Here is a 27,414-nt window from a genome sequence, read left to right on the forward strand (position 1 = left end):
TTGCAGTTTGATTTGAGGTTTATACACATAATATAGGGTCACTAGAATATATTAATTGAAAATATGTAAACAGGAGTGTAAACCGAGATTTTCAGTAGTTTTTCTATTGTTTTGATTAAATTTCATTATTTGGATGTGATTTACATGCTTGATTTTATAGAAACCAGCTCTTAGATCATACGGTTATGATGCATAAGCAGGATCCTTTAAGACTTGAAAATCAACGGCTCAAGATTTTCATAAATATTCAAGTATGCCATAATCATTTTTTTTGTCGAAAAAAGATGATACAACAGTCGTCTAGCAAATCGCCCATGTAGAACATATTTGTAAGGTCTGTTTTGCAAAATAAGTGTTGAAAATGTTGTGTGTATGTATATATATATATATATATATATATATATATATATATATATATATATTATAGTGTAGGTGCTTAATGATACATGCTTAATGGGTTTTTCAGGTTTTTTATTTTATTTTATTTTATTTTTAAATTCTAACTGTACAGGTGATCTATATACTTGATTTTATAGGGATTTGAAGTGTTCAATTCCGACACATGGGTAGGTTTTTATAAGGTTCAAAAAATCAATGGTCCAAAATCTTTGTAAATTTTTTAGGTGGCAAATATCATTTCTTTTATGGAAAACACATGATTCAAGTGTTGATTCCTCATAAATCGACCATGCCCAACACATTTGTGGGGTCAAAACTATGAAAAAAATACCCAAGGAGCAGAAAACCCATTAAGCACCTACTCTCTCTCTCTCTCCCTATATATATATATATATATATATATATATATATATATAGGTGCCTCTGCAGCACCTACTCTCATCTAATAGAAGCTTCAAAATTTTCAAATTTTGAGTGCTTTTTTGGTTGATCTGAACTTTTAGATATGACCTACAATCATTATTTAGGTAAATGAGCTAAGTTTGGGCCTTCAGACTTGACTCATTAAGGATACACCCCTGCTTGAGTTTAGCTTGTCACGAGCCAAGTCTAGCCTGAGCTCATTATGAGTCGATCATGAGCTGGCTCATTTTCTTTAAAAGATTTATTTTAAGTGTTTTTAAAGCTTGATAATATATAAAATAATTATAATATATAAACAATAAATGTGTATATTATATATAATATGTAAGTATATAATATATAAAACTAGCTTATACGAGCTGAGCTTGCCATGTTCGTCCTCGACTCATTTAGCTAAATGAGCTGGCTCATAGCTCGGCTCGCAGAACTCAATTTCTGATATATAGGGAAGGAGAAATGCCCGACCAAAGGAAGGTCCAAAATCTACAACAGACAACAATCAACGGTGTTCCTTCCCTAACAATTGAGTTTTTTCAACCATCAGACTTTCCATATTGGATTTTTATCATTCATTTAGTCAATGACACATTTTAGATTATGATTTTTTGATGTTTGGATGCATTTTTAAAGTGCTAAATGCATAAGTCGTTGAATTTTCATGTTTCAAAAAACATGTCTATATGTCATAATGTTTTCTTTTAAAGCATATTTCTTACTAAATAAATTATAAAGAACAAATATGAGTTCAGATTAATGAGGTGCTCAAGCATTGGAGAAGAGGAACCATCCAATCATATTTGGTTATAGATTTTGAACCTTCTTTTTCATTGGATGATCCCCCTTCCCAATATATATATATATATATATATATATATATATATATATATATATATATATATATATGTGAAAACTTAGAAAATGAGAATCATGCTATTTTTGGTGTTTTTGCAAAATTTTGACCAGATGTAACTTATATGCTTGTTTTTATAAGAAAGACTTTGAGCATTTGATTTTGGATATATTTTTATAAGGTTTCAAAAATCAATGTCCTACAATTTTTATAAACTTGTAAGACTCCAAATACCATTTTTTCATCTAAAATGTATGATCCAAGTGTCAATTTCTATAAACCACAATGCTGAACACACACCAACGAGGGCTCCCCTTGGTTGGTAGGAGTTGTCAGTGCATGTGGTAGGGAATAACTGATGAGGGTCTACCTAATCCCAGCTTGATTTAAAAAAAAAATTGTTGAATGCAACTATGAGGCTGGAATTAAGAAAAAAACACCAAAAATTTAATAGCATGTTTTACTGTTTTTATTTTTTCATATATATATATATATATGATCAGGTGTCAGGAGCTTTTTTGTGCCTACCACGTGCCTATTTAGCTTTGGAAAGATTGTTTCTATTTTTTTCTAAAATTTGACCATACAAATGTGATCTACATTCTTGATTTTATAGGAAACGACTTTTGGATTATTAGATTCCAACACCAAGTTAGGTTTTTATAATATTAAAAAATCAATGGTTTACGATTCTAAAAAATATTCAATGCTTAAAAAATCTTTTTCTCAAGAAAAAAAAACATGATCCAAGTGTGATTAACTAGCAAATCAATCGTGCAGAACACATCGGTAGGGTCAGATTCTTTTAAAAACAACTTAAAAACTCCCAATCCACCGGTGGGAAGGCACAAAAAAGGTCAGACACCTACCCATATATATATATATATATATATATATATATATATATATATATATATATATATATATATATATATATATATATATATATATATATAAAGTGTTTGAAGATGGGTTGGATGAACAATCCTGCCTATTGATCGCACGTGATCAAACGGCAATGACTCGTCGTCATTTGTTTGGAGCACTCCAAACATTTAGTGACGGTCTTGACGCAGAAAATTGATTTTTAGCAGAGGTACAAAACCACCGCTAAAAGTCATTTTTTGAAAAAAAAAAAAGAAGGCGGAGGTCACAAATCTCTAAGATTAAAAAATTGCAATAATTTAGAAAAGTTTTGTTTTATAAAGAATATCTTAAGAAGGGACGCTATTTGCAAATAAAAAGTATAATTATATAAACTAGAAGCATTGAAAGTGCTTTTTATAAAGTCTGTATTGTGATGAAAACAGCCACATTTTCACAACAGGCAACGTTTTGAAAATACAACAATATTTGGGATAATATATTTTTCTGAAAATATCACGATAAAATCAAGTATTTCCCAATTGAAGCTAGGCTAGTCATAAAGTTGGCAGTCCATGGCAGGGAGTCTGCGACTCGGCTTGTACGTGATGAGACTAGCAGAAAATAGCAGACAGCATCCAGCAAGCACATCGAATATGTTCATAAGCTTGGCAAGGTCATGATATCAATTGCACAAATTGTAATATAAAAACAATACAACAGAGCATTTCATAGGAGAGGAAACCACCGTCCGGATAAGAGAGACCTAGTCGTGCAGGCTAAGCCAACTTATGGTCGCCCGCTTCGGCTGAGCAAGGGCTTATACCTTGCCCTCATTAATGCGAGTTTGACACTTATGGGAATTGAACCCTGACCAAGACAAGGAAACAATAGGAACATAGAGGGTTTTTGTGTACACATATGAACATTTGGAAACATACATCTATGAATCAAATGTGATGAAAGAAGAATTGAATGAATTTCCAGTCTGATAAAAGATCAATTGGCTGGTAAAAAATCCATGACAACTCGGAGCAACAAACCATTGTTGCCACCAGTCACAAACCGAAACCAACACTCACTAGGTAAGATCGTCCTCCTCCAATTCCTTTTCTTTCAGGGTGTTCTTCGCTTTCAACAGAAGTGACGTTCTCCAAGGGTCCTAGGCAAAGAAGAATGACAGTCAGTATTTGGATATATTCAACTATATCAATAGAATAAAAAAAAGCATATATATATATATAGTAACTGAAATATGTTTACCAACCAAATATGTTTACCAGTATGAACCAAAATTTTCATAGATATTTTACTTTTTTTCGGATGTTTCACCATAAGAATGTGATCTAGACGCTTGGTTTTATAGAAAGAGACTCTTGGATCATCCAATTACGATGTATAAGAAAGATCTTTTAAAGTTTGAAAAACAATGGCTTAGAATTTTCATAAATATTCAAGCATAAAAAATTGCATTTCTTGATCCGATTACGATGATCCAACAGTCGATTCCTAGCAAATGGACCATGCCGAATGCATCTGCAGGTTAGATTTGTAAAAGAAACAAACTATGAAAATCTCGATTCATATAAGCAAACATATTTGGTTGGTAAACATATCGGTTTCCCTATATATATATATATATATATATATATATATATATGAGTCACTACAATATGAGAACTGCCATGTGAACTGAGAAATTCCAATGCTTTTTTCGCAAATCAAACCTTGTATGTGTTCGACATGGTGAATTTGCTAGGAATCAACTGTTGAATCATGTATTTTCGTTTTTCGATGAAAAATGTGTTTTCTGGATGCTTGAATATTTATGAAGATTATGAGCCGTCGAGTTTAAAGCCTTAAAAAATCTTGTTTATGCATCATAAACAGATGATTGAATAGTTGTCCTTATAAAACCAATAATGTAGATCACATCCATATGGTTAGATTCAAGAGAAAAGAACAAAAAAATCATGAAAATTGTGGTTCACATGATAGTTCTCCTATTTTCAGTTTTCATATTCTAGTGACTCGTGTGTGTGTGTGTGTGTATTGACGAGTAGCTCCTAAACAGTTAATATCTTAAACCATCCTAAATGCTTCTAAAAAACATAGTTGCACGTGATTTTTGTTAATTCTAACCTGCAAATGCATTACACGCGTTTTTTGCTTAATCCTAACCCATATATTGACTGAAAACCATTCTTTAAGATCGAATCAAATTGATATGCAACTTCAATTTCTGTTTCACCAGGTTTTGGTCCAATATGAGCCAGTAACTTTCAATTGCTCTAAGTACGGATCTAAATACAAAAAATGCCTTATCTAATACACATTTCCTACTAAGTAAACTATAGAAAATAGGTCTATGAGTTCAGATTAAGCAAACACCTGAAACTTTTGTTAATCTAATCAATATTTTCTACCAAGTAAACTATAGAGACTGTCTATGAGTTCAGATTAAGCAAACACCCCAAATTTTGTCTCTTTGAAGCCATTTAGGATCGCTTAGGAGATTAGGAGATAAGACTATTTAAGAATTACCCATTACTCTATCTATATATATCGAGAAATTGGACAGTGTTCCCCAAGTTTTGGTGTGCCCTAGTGTGTCCCAAGGTCAAAAACACCTGTTTCATGCATTCTAACCCTACGAATGTGTTAAGCATAGTTTGTTTGCCCATAATCATATCTTGGATTGTGTCTTTTGGAAATAAGATCAGATGGAGAGTTAAATGTGCATGTCTTTTCATTATTATTGGAAACCCAAAAAGTAAATGAGTTGGGAGGGATAGTTTTGAACGTTTAGATAGAGTTAAATGCCTATCTCTTTCTCTCTCGTGCATAATGAATAGATGATGAATGCATGGTATGATCACACATGTATGCATCTCTCTCTCTCATGCATAATGAATGGATGATGAACCTGAATGCATGGCATGATCACACATGTATGCATCACTCTCTTTCTCTCATGCATAGATGAATGGATGATAGGCATAAATGCATAACATGCTCACACATGCATGCATCTCACTTTTTCTTCAAAAAATCTTATCTTTCTCTAATGCATACATGGATGGATGATGCACACACATGCATGCCATGTGAAATGCCTTTACACATGCATGTCATGTGCATGCTGCTATGATGGAAATGGAGTTTGGTTGGCAACAATAGAAAGTCCAAAGACAATAGCTAATAGAGAGAGAGAGAGAGACCAAAGTCAAACTTATTTCTATTAAAGCTTTGGAAATGATTCCTCTTAACTCTTCATTTACTTTTTTTTGTTTCCAATAACTATAGAAAGGCACAAAACATTTAACCCTCTTATAAACCGTTGGATTGGAAATGATCCAACAGTTTATAAGAGGGAGTAGGTGCTCTAGGAGCACCGTCTCATTACTAATATATATATATATATATATATATATATATATATATATATATATATATATATATATATATATATATATATATATATATCGGGTTAGTATTTGGTGCTATTGAAGGCACAGAACTACTAAGCTGAAAATCTAGGTTCAATCTTTATTTACTCAATCTGATCATATAGATGTGTTCAACAAGGTTTGTTTGCTAAGGATCAAACCTTGGATCGTGCGATCTCAATTTAAAAGTATGATTTTTTGAGTTATGAAATTTTAGCACATTGTGGGTCATTCATTTTACAGCCCTTAAAAAACTTGCTTACATGTCATAATCACATGATTTAAAACTCATTTTCTACTAAAAATACCCTGTAGATAGCATTCACAAGGTCCAATTTACAAAAAACTGCAAAAGATATGAAAAGAAGGTGATTTATACTCAATAATTATGTGCCTTCAAATATTAACTCGTATAAATACATGGGAAAATGTTGGTTACTCTTGTGAGTTCCAAATCTCCTAGTGAAAAACTTTAGTGTTTTTATTTTTCTCATTTTTGTTTCAAATCTGACCCTCAAGGTGTGATCTATATGTTTGGTTTAGTAGAAACTGACCTGTGGATTTTCCATGGGTTGAAAAATCAATCGCTTATAATGCACTAAATTTTTCACCCTCAAAAAATCGCATTTTACATCAAGAAAACAGGACCCAAGTGTCAATCCAAATACTTTGACCATGCTTCCATGAGGTCAGATTTAGTTAAAACAACCTTCCCTTATGAGCTTCAACTAGGGGGTTTGGAACCCGCAAAGGTAACCATATGTGTAGTCGACTGAATAGTTACTATTTTATTTTATTTTGTTTTCTGTGGTAAATCTAAACCTATAGGTGTGCTCTAGATGGTCCATTTAGTGAGGATAGGATTTTGAATAACTGGATTCCAACTTGTATGCAGGTTTTCAGGCAGTTCAAACATCGACGACTGTAAATGCATCAAAATTTCATGACTTAAAAAAAACATATTTTTTGTCGAGAAAATGTGATGCAAAGGTTGACCCTAACAAATCGAAAATGCTGAACACATCTACAGGATCAGATTAGAATCAAAACAGCTTGCAACTATGATATTATATTATATCTATATATATATATATAGAGAGAGAGAGAGAGAGAGACTTTTTCATGTCCAAATTGTTAGACTCAACATGATTTGAACTAAATTAACCATGCCAAACCCATACAGTTCAATCTAGTGGAAAATGCTTGAGCAGGTGACATTCAGCCCATGGATATGAAATGCACATCCACAGCAGACATTGTGTTTGTGTGTGTGTGGAGAGAGAGAGAGAGAGAGAGAGAGAGTAGATTAACTAAAATGCTATTTCACTATATTGAAAATAAAAGCATACCAGCCGAGTCATAGAATCAAATTCTCTAACAGCTGCTGTGAACTTCTCATTATCTTCTTCATCAAAAGCAGATAATAAATCCTGACAAATTAGTAACAATAATCTAGTCAGTTGAAATTACATTTGCAATCTTAAACAGGATACCGCCAGAGGCAACTGTGGTAAGCAGAGTGATTATCATCCTGCATATCCTAGAGGAACAGTTTGCATAGTCAGTTGTTAATCAAGAACTTAAGATGGCAGTCTATGGAGATCACATATTCCTTGCACTAATATAAGGACCTTATTCTTTCAAGAAAACTTACAAGTGCTTCTTCACCTTAACCAAATTTTTTTAATGAGAAATGAAAATGATGAAGCCACTTTCAGTACCATAATGATAAGACAACTTTGCAAACAATAACAGAAAAACTTGTGCAATTTGAACAGTATGTTCTAATGCCAGATTTTGATTAATAACTTACAGCTAACAATCTATACTCACGCGTTCCAGAGAAGGTTGGATCTAATTCCTGCAAGAGCAATAGTAACATTTTCAAGAAGTTGTTTTCTTTCCCTTTTTTCTTCTCTTTCTTGTTATGCTCAGTAAATAAAGGAGCTCAAGGTATTAAAGCTGATTCTAACCTGGTACCGCTCTAATGCATTACTTATTGACACAGCATCCCCTTTACAGAGGTGACAAATGCCAGCATTTAATAGAAGTCCTTTCACACTGTACTTCAGAAGATTATTATTCATTGACTGCCTCGCAATTGATTCAAAAATCTCAATAGCCTTTGGATACCTGAAATAGCACAACAATGTGGCTTAGTACAGTACTTAAGGCAGATAGCCTTAACAGTTCTACTTGAATTTCTAATGTCATGAGTACCATAAAAGATAGTTTATAAAAGAAAAGAGATGAGGTGTTTCTTTGAAGTTCACTCAGAAACTCTCAAATAAATTTTGCATGTATAGAAGGCAAGACAGTGTTTCTTATTTATGTTTCAACCTCAAATTCCTGCAAGGACCAGTAAGCATGCTGGAGGACATGCATTAAATATTCAGAAACTCTCAAATTTCAGAAGCAATCCTTCATAGCTATCTTTGCTACTACGCAGAAAACAAACAAGTTCAGCTACTTATTTAGCACAACTTCTTAGTTACTTCAAGTTAACAGTTAGATTACTAGTCTACTATAAGGAACAGCATACATAAAATAAAGCAAAAGGTTCGCTTAAAAAGAAAAAGAAAAAAAGAAAAGATTTAACCTCCCTACTCTTTAGCATTGAAGGATTACCACTTTATAAGCTTGATCCAAATAATTACCACCTACTCATACAATTCTATTACATAATATATCACCGACTTGCACAAGATGTGACAAGTAGAAAACTCATGGGCTGCTTTAAAAGAGAAGGTGAAAAGAATATAATATTGAGATGGAAGGACTAATATGTGCATAAGTTTATGTTTCTTGAGTTATGTTGGCATATACCAGTTCAAACTCATGAAGATAACATATACAACAGGACTTGAGGTACATAAATATTTCTTTGTTCTAAGAAAAAGCATCTTTCGCGTATCTGATGACTCACACATAGTCAATAATTTAACATCTCTAGCTTTTACATATCTAGAAGGAAAATGATTGCCAGACTAGAGAGACAGGTGGAAAAGAAAAAGTTTCCACAGATCTATGCCTTTGCTACCACCTGTTCAGCTCCAGTGAAGTTTTTCCATAAGTCACCTCAACCTTTTGTTAGTCCTCTAACTACCCCTTCACATTGCACAAATGCAAAAGCCATGACCCTTGGCAATTTCAAACACTTTTCAAGTTAAGGAATATATATATATATATATATATATATATTGTAATATATATATATATAATTTGGGACTAAGTCAAACAAGTTGACTTAGTCCTAATGGCTAGAATTCTAACCGTTGGAAGGGCTCTCCCTTTGGTTCTTGAGAGGACTTCCTCTCCTCTACTTTTTTCTCTTCTTTTCTATATAAAAAGGTGTGGGTGTGTACTTTGTACATTGAGAGTAGGCTTGTGTGTATTTTGATAGTATTGTAGTGAAGTTTGAATGTAATTTTTTTTTTTGTATTTTTAATGTTCATTATGAATAAAGTTATTCATTCACATCTTCATGTGTTTTTTTTAGCTCTTAAGTTTGTATCCAAATGAATAATGTTTTGATTCTTAGAGTTCATTATAGAGTGCATTAGAATCCGTACCATTTCGTGACATGGTATTAGAGCAAGGCATCAGGTTCTTGGAAAAGATTTGTATTAATGAATGAAATGGATTCAAGGATTTCGCATTCCGGTATGAATCTTTGGCTCTTCGATTTTCATATGGTAAGTATTTTTTAAAAGGGTTATGTTAAAAATAAATATTTTTTGAGATATGTAGAAATTGGTGTGTTTTGATATATGAAATATGTGTCTTAGATTATGGATGTGTAGTGAAAATTTATATTTTGCAAAGATATGTAGCTTCTTAAAATCTTATGTGTTTCATGTTTTGCAAAATACTAAAATTCATGTTTGACTGTCTCTTAACGTATGTATGGACTATATTTGGGATTTTTAATATATTGTGATGTGATTAAGCATGAACTTTTATTGTGATCTATTTTAACATAGATGTGTTTCTAATGAGGTCTTTCTATCACCATGTGAATGTGTTATTTCATATATGTTTGAGTGATATTGCTCTATTAAGTAAGATTATTTTCAAATGGCATGTGTTAAATTAAGGCATTTTTAAGTATATGTCTCAAGTAGTCTTTATTGAATGGCATAAGCATAACTTGTTATCATATACTCAAATGCATATTTTTAATATTAAATGTGTTTATCTTAGTGGTCTCTTTCTTGCATATTGATATTTTATATCATGCTTCTTCGAGATTGTTGCATTGTGAGAAAAATCTCTTGTTTGATGTGTTCATATATATATATATATATATATATATATATATATATATATATATATATATATATATATATATATGTGGGTTCATGATTGGAGATAGTTATGTATGATTATTAAAATCTCTATAGCTCTTTGGGAATCTTCACATGTTTGTCTTCAATTGCCTCATAGTAGACTTATGATTTAGATCTAGCTTCTTAAGATCATATATGTTCTTGTCTCTTTAGTGAGATTTATTGGTCCTTTTGTATGTGATGCTTGTTTCTTGATTGGTGGATTTATGATCTTTTGAAGGATTCTCAAACTTCATAATTTCATCTCCTCTCCGTAAATTGCTTATATTGGGCATGACTCATTATTTGCTTATTCAAGATTGTAAAAAATGTCATAAGACATCTTATGTTGCATTGCATGTGATTGCATCAATTGGCATATTAATTGTGCATATGATTGTTGTTAAAATATATATGTAATATATATTTATACATATATATATATATATATATAAATATATTCTGCCCGATAAGGGGTAATTCTGTAACTCGCCCAATAGGGGCATTTTAGTCTTTTTTCTTTTCTACTTTTTCCTTTTTCCTTTTCTATTTTTTCCAATTCTTTTTTGTCTTTTTTCTTTTTCTTTTTGTGCATTTAATGCACAGCCATTGGGGGCCCCAACAAAGAGTCGTTGGGCCCCCAACGGTCACAATTGTGACCGTTGGGAGCCCAACGACTCCTTGTTGGGACTCCCAATGGTCCCTCTCTCTTGCTTTTCTCTAACTCTCCCTCACTCCTCTCTTGCTTATAAATAAGTGGGGTCTCCCCCTTTGTAATGCGTGGCTTCTACAAGCCCTTTAGTGCATTTATAAGATTTTATGCTTTCTAGCCATTTTTTGGCTTTTGTGTATGTCCTCTTTTGGACTTGTTCTTTGATTTCTATGTGTGAATGTCCATTGTAGGACATACATTTCTTTTTCGCATATTTCATTACATGGTATCAGAGCCTTGGTTGTGCTCTTGTTTCATATAGCTAGTTGTCTAGTTTTCTCTCTCTCTTTGTTTGTCCTCCATTCTTGATTATATAATGGAAGGAGAACAAAAGATTGATCTCTCCTTCAAGCTTAACGGTACGAACTACATGATGTGGGCCGTCGCCATGGAAAACAACCTCAAAGGTAAAAAGCTTTGGGGATATGTGATGGGCACCATTAAGGAACCTCAACTTCAACTTACAAAAATAGATGGTGATCAAGAAAAGGCTCTAGAAGGAAGTGCTCGCATGAAGGCTATTGAAGATCACCAATCCAAGGTAGAAGATTGGGAAAGTAAGCATGCGAAAATTCTTGCATGGTTCATGAACAACGTGGAGCTAAAGATTTGCGCCAACATTGCCAAATTCCGCTTAGCAAATGAAGCATGGTTCTTTATGAAAGGTATGTATACCCAAAAAGACCTTGCTCGTCAATTCTTTATCCAAGAAAAAATTTGTACCATTAAGCAAGGTGAAATGAGTGTAAGAGATTACTATAGCACTCTTGGACATTTATGGGATGAGCTATCCCTTCTTGAACCCAAATGGGTATCAAGTGAAGATGTTGAAATGAGAAGAGAACAAATGGAGAAATAACACTTTTTTCAATTTTTACATGGGCTTAGGCCCGAATATGAACAAGTAAGGTCCTCCCTTCTCCATAGATCAAAACTGCTTCCATTGGAAGATGCCATAGCCGAAATATGCCAAGAAGAAACTCGTCTTGGCAGGATTAAGGGAGGAGATGAAGTTCTTGTCGTGTCTAGACCCGGCAATCATATGAAAGCATATAAGCCTCCACACTTTGGGAGGCAAAATAACTATAATGGCAATTATAGGAAAGCTATTTGCCATCATTGTCAAGAACCGGGCCATATAAGACCCAATTGTTCCAAAAAGAACATTTGTTTCAAAAAGACCCTTTGAATTAATTCATTCGGATGTTTGGGGTCCTTCTCCGGTCATATCAAAAGGAGGATACTCATATTATGTTACTTTCATTGATGATTTCACTCGATATGTGTGGATCTATTTTTTCAATTTAAAATCCGAAGTTTTTAACTTTTTTAAAAAATTTCATATGATTGTCAAAAATCAATTTTCAACTAATATCTCCATTCTTCGATCCGATTCCGGTGGAGAATATCTATCAAATGAATTTCAAGAATATTTGGAAACCAATGGAATTTGTCATCAAAGGTCATGTCCTAGGACTCCCCAACAAAACGGTCTAGCCGAAAGAAAGCATAGACACATTTTGGAAACCACTAGGACTCTTCTCATTTCCAAAGAAATTCCAAAATGCTATTGGGCCGAAGCCGCCTTAACATCCACTTATTTGATAAATAGAATGATATCCTCATCCCTTCAAAATATATCTCCATATGAAAAACTTTTTGAAAGAACACTCGATTTTAATAGATTACGAATTTTTGGGTGTAAGTGTTTTGTCCTTACACATAAAAGAGATAAATTATCTCCCAAAGCTATCGAATGTGTGTTCTTAGGATATGGAGAAAATCAAAAAGGTTTTAGGTGCTTCGATCCCAAAAGCAACAAACTATATGTATCCAAAGATGTTACTTTTTTAGAAAATGAGAACGGTTTTGAGAAAAATAAAGATATTGATGAAAGCGAATATGCTTTCTTATTTGATCTTCTTTCTCAAGAAGATGTGACTCCTCACGTAGAGGATGTTCTTAATGATTTAGAGGATACTCCTCTTAGTAATGATGAAAATGGAAGTAATGATGTTGAAAATAGGTCAATTCAAACCTATACTAGGCGTGGTCAAGAACTTCCCATAAGTGCTTTAGAAAAATATTCTCAAAGTTCCAACATAGAAGAAACCTCTTTAAGGAGATCTAGTCGAATCTCCAATCCTCCTAATAGGTTTGTTTCCTATGAATCCCTAACACCTATGTATAGGGCATGTCTAATTGCATTACACTCTTATCATGAACCATCACACTATAATGAAGCCAAAAACATTCCTCAATGGGTTGAAGCCATGAAACTAGAACTTAGTGCCCTTGAAAAGGCTAAAACTTGGGAAATAACTTCATTACCCATTGGAAAGAAGTCTATCGGATGTAGATGGGTCTTCAAAATTAAAACTAAAAGTGATGGGTCATTGGAACGGTATAAAGCTAGGTTGGTAGCTAAAGGATATGCTCAAGAGTACGGAATAGACTATGAGGAAACCTTTGCTCCCGTAGCTAGAATGACTAGTGTTAGGACTCTTATTGCGGTTGCATCCATTAAAAAATGGCCTATCTATCAATTGGATGTTAAGAACGCATTTCTTAATGGCGAACTAAGTGAAGAGGTCTATATGGATCCTCCACCAGGAGTATCTATTGGTGAAAACAAAGTTAAACTAAAAAAGGCACTATATGGGTTAAAACAAGCTCCTAAAGCTTGGCATGACAGATTTAGCAATGTAATGACTAGCTTAAATTTCCGTTCATGTTATACTGACACTGCGTTATTTGTGAAAAATGCAGGGTCCTCTGTAGTTATTTTACTACTATATGTTGATGATATGATCATCACTGGAAATGATGAGCAAGGAATCCATGATATTAAGAAAATTTTAAAAGAAAATTTTGACATATCTGACCTTGGTTTCTTAAGATATTTTCTAGGTATTGAAGTTGCATATTCACCCCGAGGGTATATTCTCTCTCAGATGAAACTTGCTGCTGACATTTGTGCCAAGTCTGGAATTTCGGATGATAAAAAGACAGAAACCCCTGAGGTTATCAATGCAAAGCTATGGCTGGAAGATAGGACACTTCTCGAGAATCCTACTCCCTACCGTCAACTCGTTGGGTCTCTGACATACTTATCCATCACTCGGCCAGACATAGCTCATGCAGTTCATTCTGTCAGTCAATTTCAACATACACCTACAACTGTGCACATGAGTGCAGTCTTAAGGATTGTCAGATATATTAAAAATACCATAACTAAGGGAGTTTTTCTTTCCTCTTCATCATCACTTGATTTAATTGCTTATACAGATGCTGATTGGGGAGGAAATCCCAATGATAGAGTCTCAACCACTGGTTTTTGTGTTTTCTTAGGTGACTCTATGATTTCTTGGAGATGCAAGAAGCAGCATAAAGTATCATTGTCCTCAACTGAAGCGGAATATCGTGTAATGGCCACTACAACCATGGAGCTTGTGTGGCTTAGAAGTCTCCTCTGTGATATGGGCATCATCATCTCAATTCCTTCGAAGATGTGTTGCGATAACAAGAGTGTTATCTATATTGCAAGCAACCACACCTTCCATGAGCGTACTAAACATATTGAGATGGATTGCCACTATGTTCGAGATGAATACCTAAAAGGAACCATTACTCTGCCCTACGTCACATCCGAGTACCAGTTGGCGGACTTCTTCACCAAAGCTCTTGCTGCTCCTCATTTCATGTTTCTTCTCAACAAGCTTTTTGTTGTATCCCCGTAAAGCTTGAGGGAGGGTGTTAAAATATATATATAATATATATTTATATATATATATATATAAATATATTCTGCCCGATAAGGGGTAATTCTGTAACTCGCCCAATAGGGGCATTTTAGTCTTTTTTCTTTTCTACTTTTTTCCTTTTTCCTTTTCTATTTTTTCCATTTCTTTTTTGTCTTTTTTCTTTTTCTTTTTGTGCATTTAATGCACAGCCATTGGGGGCCCCAACAAAGAGTCGTTGGGCCCCCAACGGTCACAATTGTGACCGTTGGGAGCCCAACGACTCCTTGTTGGGACTCCCAATGGTCCCTCTCTCTTGCTTTTCTCTAACTCTCCCTCACTCCTCTCTTGCCTATAAATAAGTGGGGTCTCCCCCTTTGTAATGCGTGGCTTCTACAAGCCCTTTAGTGCATTTATAAGATTTTATGCTTTCTAGCCATTTTTTGGCTTTTGTGTATGTCCTCTTTTGGACTTGTTCTTTGATTTCTATGTGTGAATGTCCATTGTAGGACATACATTTCTTTTCCGCATATTTCATTACAATTGTACTATATTCATGCTAAGTTTTTCATATTTCTTTATTTGATTTGAAACTTTGCTTTTTCAAATCGGTTATTTGATATGAACTCACCTATTTGGAAATTGATTTTCGTAAGTATTTATTATCTTCATATGGCATTGTTTTTTCCCATCGCAAAATTTTATATGATGCATCATTTCTCTTGGCCTTGTTATTGTTGAATCAGAGATGTTTATTGAGATGAGTTATGTGCAGCTCGTTTTATATCAGTTTAGATCAGAGTTACCGGAAGCTTCTTAGGTAGGTGGGAAGCTCACTTCGGAAGCGCGATACTCCTTGCTTCCGAAACTTCATGGGAAACTCGATTCCCCCCCCCCGCTTTTTCTATGCTTCTCATACACATGGTCTATGCATACTATATGTTTTTCTCACGTTTCTTTTCATCTTTTTCATGTATTTTCTCTCACGCTTTCACTCACTTTCCATGTACTTTCTTTAAATTGGTAATCATCATTATTAGATTTTAACAAAAATTTAACTCTTTTACAAAAACTCATGAAATATAAGAATGATCAATTTTATTTTAGTTTTTATTTGTTTCTTGTTTGATTCCATATTGCTTCATTTTTTATTCATATTTCACTTTTAAATTGAAACTTCGCTTCCCGCTTCGTATAAATTTGAAAATGCATCGCTTCTCGCTTCTACTTCCCGCTTCCACTTCCTAGTTTGGCAACCTTGGTTTAGATTGTCAACTTATGGTTTGGCTCTGATTGGTTGTTGTTTGATCTCTAGATCTATGAATGTATTGTATCACTCATTTGTTTTTTTGCCATTGTTATTATTATGGATACTTATAATTCTGTTTATTTGTGATGGCTATCTATTTTTGAAACCATGGCATTTCGAAAGATTGTTAAAATTGATAATTCTTATTTATGACATTAGTGTGTTTTCGTTACAAGCTCTCTTACCTCATGTGTCTTCTTCTTTTATGCCTTTTATTTAAGCATCACTTTATGTAGACAAGAGACGTTTATCAGTGTGGTGAGTTATATGCACCCATTGAAATCGATGTTGTTTACAGTTTTACAGTCATTTGTAAGGTGAGTTATGTGCACCTCTTGTGGATTGTATCTGATTTATATCGCCAGGGAGCCCTAAATTGCCTCTACATGGTCACAGAGATGATTGTTGGTGACATTTGTGATTAATCCCTTAATTTGTATTGTCAGGGAGCCCTGTATTGCTTGTGCATGGTCACATAGATGAATGTTACTGACATTTGTAATTGTGTTCTTAATCTAGTAGCTGATACACTTAAATTTTGAGGTTTGGAGGTTTAGCGAGGTAGTTGTTTGTGGTGGTCGAACTAGTGTTAAGATTTGCAAATATCATTCATTGTGTTTTTGTGGGATTTTTTAAATCTCTAAACTCATTTATGGGAAATGACTATTGAAATATTTTCATGCATTTTGCATTAATATGCTTTAATTGCATGATCAAGGATATTTTAAAATTTTGTTACATGATGAAGTGTCTTGCATGTTCTGCATAAGTTTAATTATTGTTTTCTCAAGCTTTTTTTATACAAAAATCCTCTATTTTTGTGTTCTTGGGCCCTAAATGGTCTGTGTATGAGTTTATGTGATTAATTCATAAGTGGACTTTGTGCTTTAGAATATTGTATTCTTGTAAGCCTGTAAGAGGCACTTTCTTGTTCCTATTCATGTTATTGTTCTTGTTTGATTAATGAAACATTTCATTAGTGAAATTACATATTTTTTATGTGTTGTGTTATGCTCTTGAGATTGTTAACACTTTGTATTATCTTTTCGTGAATTAATGCTTTTTAGCACTAATATAGTGTTGTTGACGCTTAGATTCTCCTCTTGTATCTTCATTGTGATCACTTTTGTATTTCCACTTATATTATTTTCTAAGCATTTGAAGGATATATTATTTTTACCTTGTGAATTGTTTATGTGGTCGATAAGTGATCATTTTTAGTTATATCACTTATAAAATGAAAATGAACTATGTATATTTGACATTTCTCAATTCTCTGTTGAGTGATTAAAATTATTTCTTATCTTCCGCTGTGTAAAAATGATTTGTTATTTATGCTCTTTTTTTGAATTATTTCTTCATAGTATTAATAATGTTGAAAATTCATGTCTTTTATACATTAATGTGCCTTTTATAATATAATATAGATATATATATATATGTGTGTGTGTGTGTGTGCGCGCGTGCGTGCGCGTGCATGATTTTCATGAATGATTAAAGTGATAAATGTTTATTGTGTTTGAAATTAATGATTTGTTCAAAAATTAAATCTCACTTTAAAGGATTTTGAAAAATGTTAAATTGACTTCTTAAATATTTTCTATATATTGTATGTGTGCATTGGTCATCATCTCTCCATAATATATAGCTAATATAATTATCCTTCGAAATTTACTTATGATATATTTGTGTATAGTTGGGACGTTTTGTTAGCTCTATTTACATGTTTTTAAGAATTGATGATATTGAAGATCCTCTGTGTAATAGATATGATAAGGCACCCCTTAAGAAAGCAACGAATAGAAGAACTTGATGAACACAAATGATGATATTTTATATAATGGGTTCCTTATTTGTATTTGCAAACTTACAGTGAGTCGTTGTAAGTTTGAGGGGGGTGTTAAGATTAATGAACATATATGTATATACTTACTATATACATATTTATGTATATAGTAAGTATATATATATATAATTAGAGACTAAGTCAAACCAGTTGACTTAGTCCTAATGGCTAGAATTCTAACCATTGGAAGGACTCTCTCTTTGGTTCTTGAGAGGACCTCCTCTCTTCCTCTACTTCTACCTCTCATTTTCTCTATAAATGAGTGTGGGTGTGTGCTTTGTACATTGAGAGATTGATGGGTAGTACTAGGCTTGTGTGTGTTTTGAGTGTATTGTAATGAGATTTGAATGTTTTTTTCGTATTTTTAATGTTCATTATGAATAAAGTTATTTTCATCTTCATGTGTATCTTTTTAGGTCTTAAATTTGTATCCAAATGTATAATGTTTTGATTCTTGGAGTTCATTATAGAGTGCATTGGAATTCTTACCATTTTGTAACAGTAACTTGACATTCAAAGTCTAATACTTTTGGATTTGGCATTCATCCATGATGGCTTAACCACATTCTTATCTATGTCATATTGATGTGAGAGTGGATTCGGTTATGGGTGTGAAGGGTGCGACACAACAATTTCAACAAACTTGGGTGCAGGGGTACATACGTACATATGTGTATATATATTCTATAGGATGCATTTATAATTGTACAATTATAAAATTTTAAGTTATTTTAACTTGCACAATTTTGGACCTATCTCATGTAGATGCGGGTAACACACAGGTGCATTAGGGGTGCAGAAGCACCTATGTAGCACCCATGTTACATATTCTTATTGGTTCCCCATTTTTTCCTTTACTAGTGTGTACTGTCACTGCAAATATCGCATAATACTTTTGTATATCATGACTTTCTTTGCATAACTGTGCTAAGTATTTTCTGTTATGAACATTTTTTTTCACTATTACTGTGCTGAATATTTGATTTCTTGATTATTGTTGTGTTGAACATTTGCTATGTGAATATTTTAGCATATTTATTTAATTTTTCTAATTTTTTTAAACTTTTTCTTTTGGGTCCCTAATCGACTGACTAGTTTTGCCTAGGTGCTGACTACGACTTTTAGGGCCTGGTGCCTAGGTGCCAACTAGCATTTTTTTTTTTTTTGAGAAAGCCAACTAGCACTTTTGACTACATAGATCATAATTTTTTAAATTTTTTGGATTAAGAACATAGTCACAAATGTCGTTCTCGGGAATTTCTCAGCAAGGGAAAATCTTGGGAGATTTTGAAAAAAAAATCTTGGAAATTTTTTGGCAAAATTAAAAAACAAAAAAAAATGAAATTACATTATTTTAGACTTCTAAAGACATTTAATGAACACTATATATAAATAAAAATTAACTTATTGATATTTATTTCCCATAGAATAGGGAGGTCGGTGAATCCATTCCTTTTTTCTGTCATGCTGTTCGAGAATTGAGTGTAGCCTCATAAGAAAACCATGAGTTTATTAAAAGCCTTTTGTGGCTGCAAAGTAAGATAGAATGGCTAGCACTTGATTGGGACTGCAGGTTGTGCACAAGAAAAACTTGGTTTTTGGCATTATTCTTAGATGGTGTGCATGCACATGACTGTGTTGACAATTTTAGGTATGCATAAAGAAGGATGCAGGTGGTTGTGCAGGATGGGGCTGCAAGGTAGGTATATGATGCTATGCATGTGAAACACTAAGATGCATTGGACAAGCCTTCTCTTGTGAAGAACCACATCCAGCTAGTGGCTCCGAGCAGCAGCACCACGTCTTCGGCAAGTACCCTTTGACTAAAGTGGGTTTCCTGCCCTGTTCTATAGAGATCTAGAGAGAGATCACGAGTTGCAGGTTGGTTGCAATGGGGTGTGAAGCGTTTCCTGTTGGAAAGAGGAGGTATGCCTTAAGTTGGTAGGTGTTACTCATACAGGTTTTGGGAATAGTCCCATATCATGGTGTGTGGAGGAGACTCCTCCCTCCATCTATGTAGTAAAAAATGCTGACTAGGTCGGGAAGTATATTGTATGCATTTTTTTCAGTAGAAATTCCATTTGTCACCTATATTTGTGACTATGATTAAGAACAACAATAAGGTTTTTCTATGTTTTTTAGAAGAGGAATTACATTACTTCCAAGCTTGAAGTAGTAAGATTTGAACTCTCTACCTATTGCTTGCAAACCAAACACAAGAACGCGGATACGATGAAATGCCAACCAGCTTAGGCAAATCGAAGCATACTGAGAAGACCATAACTCAAACACACAACAGGAGTCAAGACATGACTTCATACAGGTCAAATGGTGGAAGGTAGGATGGAACATCATAAGACCATAACTCAAACACACAACAGGAATCAAGACATGATTTAATACAGGTTAAATGGTGAAAGGTAGGATGGAGCCTCATATATGATAAAAGAGAAGATTCTTGAATCTTAACAGGGAGACATTTTTCAATGTTTAATGCAATATTTTCCTGGATCCTTCCAATTTGAGTGAATTATAACAAGTTCCAAATAATGTAGAAAGGATAGGCCCGGCACTTTCAAGTTTACTGAGATAAATTAACAGAATCATCAGAGTAAAATGCTGCTTACTGCTCTAATGAAGCAGCCAATTGTGCAACTTTTTGCATGCATTGATTTGCAGAGGTTGACACTTCTTCACTCCGGAATAAGTCAGCGGATCTTTCCAAGTATGCAATTGCTTGATCAAAGCTATGTTCAGTTTCATATAGTTCGCTGATTTCCTGCATATAAGTTTTGTGATTTAATGAACATCCAAAAGTGATAGCGTGCAATCATACTAAAATTTAAGTATCAGAAATATCATAAGATTCATGACAGATAGATAGAGGAAAAAAAAACCTAAATGGATCACAACAGAAACCCCAATTTTGGGTAAATAGCACCCGTGTCCAGACCAAGATGATATTGAATACCTTGCAGTATCTTGCTGCCAGATTAAGCCTACCAATCTCCATGAAATGGTTGACTGCTGCATCATAACATTGTATTGCATCTACATATAACAAAGAATGCATCATAAGAGAGAGCGAGAGTCAAAGCATCCAGAAGCACAAGTTGATTTTTCCGTCTTACAATGCTAAAATATATATCAAAGAAACATGCATCACAAATGATATGTACAACTATCCCAGAAGAAAGGTAACTATGATTGCAGAATATTGTTACACACATATAGCACATTCACCATCTAAGTCACAGGGACTCGGCAAAGAAGGTGCCGCACCTGCGTCGACGCGACGCGACGCGGGTGCACGTGCAGGTGCGCGTGCGGCACCGGGTGCGGTCAACACGAGGGTGTGGTCAACACGACCCTGGGTGCGGTCAACGCACCCAGGGTCATTTTCTTCCACGTTTCGGACTTTAAAAAAAAAAGATGAAAAGGAGGATTAGGGCAAAATAAAATAAAATAAAATTGCCCTAATCTCTCCTCTCCCGCGTAGCTCAGCTCGAGCTCTCTCCTCCCGACGCCACCTCCTAGACTCCTCCTCTCCCTCGTCGTAGGTATGTACCCTCTTCTTGTGTCGGCAATGGAGGGGTCGAGCCCCCCTGCTCCCTCTCGCTCTCTTGTTGGGTCGGCAGGGGAGGGGCTGAGCCCCCCCCCCTACGCCCTCTTGCTCTTTTGTTGGGTCAGTAGGGGAGGGGCCGAGCCCCCCCTGCTCCCTCTGATTTTGGCAGGGGAGTGGTTGAGCCCCCCTCTCTCGCTCTCTTGTTGGGTCGGCAGGGAAGGGGCCAAGCCACCCCCCCCCCCTCCCTTCTCGCTCTCTTGTTGAGTCGGCAGGGGAGGGGCTGAGCCCCCCTGCTCCTTCTGTTTTCGGCAGGGGAGGGGCTGAGCCCCCCTGCTCCTTCTGTTTTCGGCAGGGGAGGGGCCGAGCCCCCCCCCCCCCCTCTCGCTCTCTTGTTGGGTCGGCAAGGGAGGGGTCGAGCCCCTCCCTCCTCTCGCTCTCTTGTTGGGTCGGCAGGGGAGGGGTTGATCGCCCCCTGTTCCCTCTGTTTTCGGCAGGGGAGGGGCCAAGCCCCCCCCCCCCTCCCCTCTCGCTCTCTTATTGGGTCGGCAGGGGAGGGGTTGAGCCCCCCTGCTCCCTCTGTTTTCTGCAGGGGAGGGGCCGAGCCCCCCTCTCGCTCTCTTGTTGGGTTGGCAGCGGAGGGGCCGATCCCCTCCCCCCTCTCGCTCTCTTGTTGGGTCGGCAGGGGAGGAGCCGAGCCCCTCTCGCTCTCTTGTTGGGTCGGCAGGGGAGGGGCCGAGCCCCTCCCCCCCCCCCCCCCCCTCTCTTGTTGGGTCGACAGGGGAGAGGCCGAGCGCCCCCTGCTCTCTCTGTTTTCGGCAGGGGAGGGGCCAAGCCCCCCCCCCCCCTCTCGCTCTCTTGTTGGGTCGACAGGGGAAGGGTTGACCCCCCCTCTGTTTTCGACAGGGGAGGGGCCGAGCCCCCCACCCTGCTCCCTTTGATTTCAGAGGAGGGGTCGAGCCCCCCTCTCGCTCTCTTGTTGGGTTGGCAGCGGAGGGGTTGAGCCCCTCCCCCCTCTCGCTCTCTTGTTGGGTCGGCAGGGGAGGGGCTGAGCCCCCCCTGCTCCCTCTGTTTTCGGGAGGGGAGGGGCCGAACCCCCCCTCACACTCTCTTGTTGGGTCGACAGGGGAGGGACTGAGCCCCACCCCCCACACTCGCTCCCTCTGTTTTCAGCAAGAGAGGGGGTCAAGCCCCCGTCCCTGCTCCATCTTATTTCAGGGGAGGGGCTGAGTCCCTCCCTGTTTTTGGCAGGGGAGGGACAAATCCCCCTTCCTTGCTCATGATTTTATTATTATATACATATAATATATATATATATATTTATATCAAGATAATGTTTGTATAATTGATTTGAAATTTTGAATGTATTTTTTTTGTTTTCAAGATAAAAATGACGGATAAAAGGAAAGGACTTGCGTCATCCTCATCCCAACATGTGAGTTTTGTTGCTAGTTTTGCTGATAGTTGTAGTGGGATTGATGATGTGGGGTCACTATGGGTACATGTAGATAAAGTTGCAAAAACTGGAGAACGAGGTGGTGGAAACAAGAGATTTCGATGCAAGCTTTACGAAAGAGATTTTGTTGGGTCTTACACAAGAGTGAATGCTCATTTGTTGAAGATACCAGGACATGGCATTTCAGAATGCAGAAAAGTTGATGAGGCAATGCGAAGACAATACAACAAGAATATGAGAAAAGAAAGACAATGGCCGATTCTTGTGCAGTTAGTGTGCCATTTGCAAGCCACCAAGAAGATGTTGAAAAAAAAAGAAAAGTCAATGTAGGAGGCAGAGGAACGATACAAGCAGCATTCAATACATATGGAAGAGAAGAATTAGATAGAAAAGTTAGAAGGTATTTTTATTCTAGTTCACTCTCATTTAATGCCGCTAGAAATTCTTATTAGAAGAATTTAGTAACATCCTTGGCAAATTGTAATTTGAGTGGCTATGTGCCTCCAAGTTTAGAAAAAATATGAACCACACTTCTTGCAGAAGAGAGGGCAAATGTGGAGAGGTTGCTGGAGATTAAAAAATATTCATGGGAGCAAAATGTAGTTTCTATTGTATCTGATGGATGAACAGATATTCAAAGGCGTCCATTAATCAATTTCATTGCTTGTTCGCTTAATGGCCCAATATTCTTGAAAGCAGTTGATGCATCTAGGGAATATAAAAATGCAGAGTATTTGAAGGATTGTTTATAAAAGTGATAAAAGAAGTGGGTGATCAGAAAGTGGTACAAATCATTACAGACAATACTCCAGTTTGTAAAAGTGCAGCGTTGAGTTTGGAAAGTGAGTACCCTCATATTTTTTGGACTCCCTGTGTAGCACACAGCTTAAATCTAGCTCTAAAGAGCATCTGCAACTCCAAAGAAGAAGAAAATTCACAAGCATATGTTTTATGTTCATGGATTGAAGATTTAGAAAGAAATGTCAAAAACATTAGGAATTTTGTTGTTAACCACCATCGTGCTAATGCTATATTTAATAGGCATTTTGATTTGAAATTGTTGAAGGTCGCTGAAATACGTTTTGCGACCATCATTGTGATGATGAAGAGGATTAAAAGAGTGAAGAATGCTTTGATTAACATGGTGACTGATGAAAATTGGACATTCTATCGTGTTGATGATATCAAGGCTCAAGAAATTAAAAAATTCATTCTTGATGATGAGTTTTGGGACAGAGTGGTATACTTCCTTCAATTTACGCAACCTATTTGGGAAATGTTAAGAGAAGTTGATAAGGATGAGCCCATGCTTCACAGAGTTTATGAAATGTGGGATAATATGATTGAACAAATACAAGCTATAGTTAGCATGAAGAAAAAAATCCCGCATTGGATGATTCAGAATTTTTTAATCATATTCATTCAATTTTAGTCAGAAGATAGGATAAGAGCAACACTCATTTGCATTGCATAACACATTCTTTTAATCCAAAATATTATGCAAATAAGTGAGGCTGGTGGTATTTGTCGTGTCCCTCCAAATTTAGACTCAGAGCTATCAAGACATAGAAATATGTGTATGACAAGACTTTTTCCAGAAGCATATCTTCTACATCAAGTCACACAAGAGTTTAAAAATTTTTTATCTTCGAGATTATATGGACTGGCATTATTCGCGAGAGAAGAGAATAATATAAATCCTATCACATGGTGGTCAACATTTGGATCAGAAACACGTATTCTCCAACGTCTTGTATTAAGATTGCTATCGCAGCCTGCTAGTTCATCTTGTTGTGAAAGAAATTGAAGCACATATTCTCAAATCCACAACATGAAGAGAAACAAACTCACCATCAAGCGTGCAGAGGATTTAGTATATGTTCATTCAAATTTTTTATTACTTTCACGAACCAATGATGAATACAGGTATTAATTTGCTCTCTTAGTTATTTGATTATTTCTTAGTTTTTCATTTAAATATACTTGTATTGTATTTAACATTTTCAAATTGGGTTTGTAACGCAGACAAGGAACATCCAAATTTTGGAATGTAAACCCAGAAGAGTGTGACTTCAAGGGAGAGCATGATTTCAACATAACAAACATGAATTTAGCTGAGGCCAGTGTTCCTTCTAATGATGCATTTGATGATGAAGAAGAAAATTATTAAGATCCATTACCTCATCAGGATATACTTTGGTATGTAATTTAGTTCTTTTCTACTTTACTTATTTGATTGATATTTAGGTTAGATTTATGTAATTGCTTTACTTATTTGATTGATATTTAGGTTGATATATTGCATGCATGATGAATGATATTATGACAATGTTAACTATTAAATGTTAACTATTAAAACTTTAAATTTATATAGAGAGAGAGAGAGAGATATTTTTTATATTTTTGCCCTACTGCACCCCCGCACCCAAGGTTTTTGAAAGTGCCGCACCCGCACCCATGTGACATAGTTCACCATAATACACAGCACATGTTTTCATGGAGTTGGTTTATATTATTATTAAATCAGATTTTTCCAAATAGTGCCAATTAATTACATGCAAAATTAGGCACCAACTTCATTTTTAGGTAAAAATCTAAAAGAAAACATCACTGAGACAGTACAAGTATTATAGGCAATGGCTATGTTTCTAGGATATGGCTGTAGGATACAGTATATTCATGTAAAAATAGAACATAAAACATCAACACAGGAACTAATGGGTGATTAATTTGGTGTCATCATATGGTGAACACTCAACCCACATATAATTCTTGAATGTTGTGAATTTGAATGCTAATGCATGAGAAGCATGACAACTACAACAGGCCAAATCGTCCTCACTGTATGGGTAATACCCAAAATATAAACAACCCTTAAGAGATTAAATTGGTGGGTGACTTGAAATATATATTACAGGAATAAACTATTAACTGTAAAAATCAAAATTTTCATTCATCAAATATCAGCTGATATATCTTCAGGTTGCAACAGTGAGAAGCCATCAATTTCTATTGGAAAAGATAGATGGATGCATAGAATGACAACAATAACAACAACAACAACAACAACAAATAAACAAAGAAATAGATAGATAAATAAATAGTACTTAAGAAACAACTAATTCGGGTGTTCACTAGTGGTGTCAGTCAACATGTAGCCAATGGTGCATCGTTACATAAATACGGCCATTGCAGTACGAACTAAAAATGCAAGAGGACCGATTGGCACAAGGGCAAAGTGAGTGAAAGAAGAACCTCAATTGAGTCCAAAACAATTCATGAAACAGATTCAATACCTTATAGCAAGATCATTTCATTCAGGGCAATCAAGCATAAACAAGCTCACTTATTTCTTCTGAACAAAGTGATCAGAAAACCAAATTGGATACAAATCTTTGCAGATTCTTCAAAGAGAAAGATGATAAGATACCACTAAGATTCTAACCAAAAAATGCTTAAGCTGGAAATTGGAATTAACTCTTAAAAAGGTGCAAAAAAACAACCTGCGCTGTTAAGTTTCTTGTAACAATTCGCTGCGTCCACAAACGCCGAAGCAGCCTCATGCCTGCTATCCAACTGTCGAGCAAAGAACATGACAATTAAATAAAGCGCTACAAATGCAACATAGTCCCTTACCAATCCCAAAATCAAGCAGAACCAAGGAATCAAAAGAAGAACCTTTAAATGGCACTCCGCCAATTTGAGGTACGTAGTTCCAGCTTTATCCCCTGAAACAGAAGTAGATTTGAGACAATGTGTTTCTTTTCTCAAGGAAACAACCGATCACAAACCAAAACAAAAAAAAAAAATCTCAAAATTTTCCACTCAAAGGAAAACAAAATCGAAATTCGATTTCACACAAAGATTTCAATAAGAAAAAGAAGATAAACAATGAGAGAGAGAGAGCAAAATTCCCCAAAGCAATCCAAAAATCCACAAAAAACGACAAGAAAAAAGAGAGAAGAAGAAAAGGGTCGATGAGGATCATAAGCCTTGGCGAAAAAAAAAAACGAAGAAAAAATCCCGAAAATTCCGGGAAATGCCAAAGCAAAGGAGGATTGAGAGAGAGAAGAAGAACATCGATGGAGCTCTCACATGATTTGGACAGCTTGAATTGGTTCGCGGCCTTATCGTACAATTCGGCGGCATCATCGTACTTGGAACCGAAGATGCCCCAACCGTTGATCTTCTTCTCCGCCTTCTTCAGCAAATCGTCGCCCTTCGACTCGTCTCCCATCGCTTTCGCCCTAAATTCTTCTCTTCTAGGGTTTCGGAATGCCGGTCGCCAGAGAGGTCCTCCAATCGAGAATTGGCGGAGAGAAATGGGAACGCCAAACACCGATGGAAGGATGCCTCTCAAGAGAGAGAGAGAGGAGGGAATATATAATCTCCCAAATAAAAGTATATGCCTAAAAATACCCGGCTCGTGTTTTTCTTTTTCCCATAATTCAAATTCATATCTAAAAGCTTTGTCAC

The 27,414-nt window shown here is 35.7% G+C and overlaps 1 protein-coding gene across 3 annotated transcripts; it reads right to left on the reverse strand.

Annotated features, from left to right (window-relative positions):
• Positions 1 to 3,199: 3,199 nt before the first annotated feature.
• LOC149811964 (alpha-soluble NSF attachment protein 2-like) lies at positions 3,200 to 27,297 on the reverse strand. 3 transcript variants are annotated; one of them, XM_089992538.1, is made up of 9 exons: positions 27,034 to 27,297; positions 26,617 to 26,666; positions 26,442 to 26,514; positions 20,892 to 20,971; positions 20,548 to 20,699; positions 7,959 to 8,118; positions 7,799 to 7,846; positions 7,335 to 7,415; positions 3,200 to 3,698 (listed from the first exon to the last, which is right to left on the reverse strand). In XM_089992538.1, exons 1-9 carry the CDS (start codon positions 27,173 to 27,175, stop codon positions 3,618 to 3,620), a joined length of 867 nt encoding a protein of 288 aa, XP_089848664.1. In that variant the 5' UTR covers positions 27,176 to 27,297; the 3' UTR covers positions 3,200 to 3,617. The 3 variants fall into 3 exon arrangements, 2 of the variants coding, with proteins under 2 accessions (XP_089848664.1, XP_089848665.1); XR_016428455.1 differs by having other exon boundaries at positions 3,560 to 3,698; positions 7,819 to 7,846; XM_089992539.1 differs by lacking the exon at positions 7,799 to 7,846.
• Positions 27,298 to 27,414: the final 117 nt, after the last annotated feature.

The sequence above is a fragment of the Nuphar pumila genome, chromosome 17 (assembly GCF_984573655.1).
Source record: "Nuphar pumila chromosome 17, dmNupPumi1.hap1.1, whole genome shotgun sequence".
Taxonomy (NCBI): domain Eukaryota; kingdom Viridiplantae; phylum Streptophyta; class Magnoliopsida; order Nymphaeales; family Nymphaeaceae; genus Nuphar; species Nuphar pumila.

Excerpts from the sequence above, each read along its gene's own strand:
- LOC149811964 (XM_089992538.1), bottom strand. The coding sequence starts at position 27,175 with ATGGGAGACGAGTCGAAGGGCGACGATTTGCTGAAGAAGGCGGAGAAG. Across the intron at positions 20,972-26,441 it reads CAAGAAACTTAACAGCGCAG|ATGCAATACAATGTTATGAT; the intron begins GTTGTTTTTTTG and ends TGTTATATGTAG. Across the intron at positions 8,119-20,547 it reads TTGGCTGCTTCATTAGAGCA|GTATCCAAAGGCTATTGAGA; the intron begins GTAAGCAGCATT and ends GTGCTATTTCAG.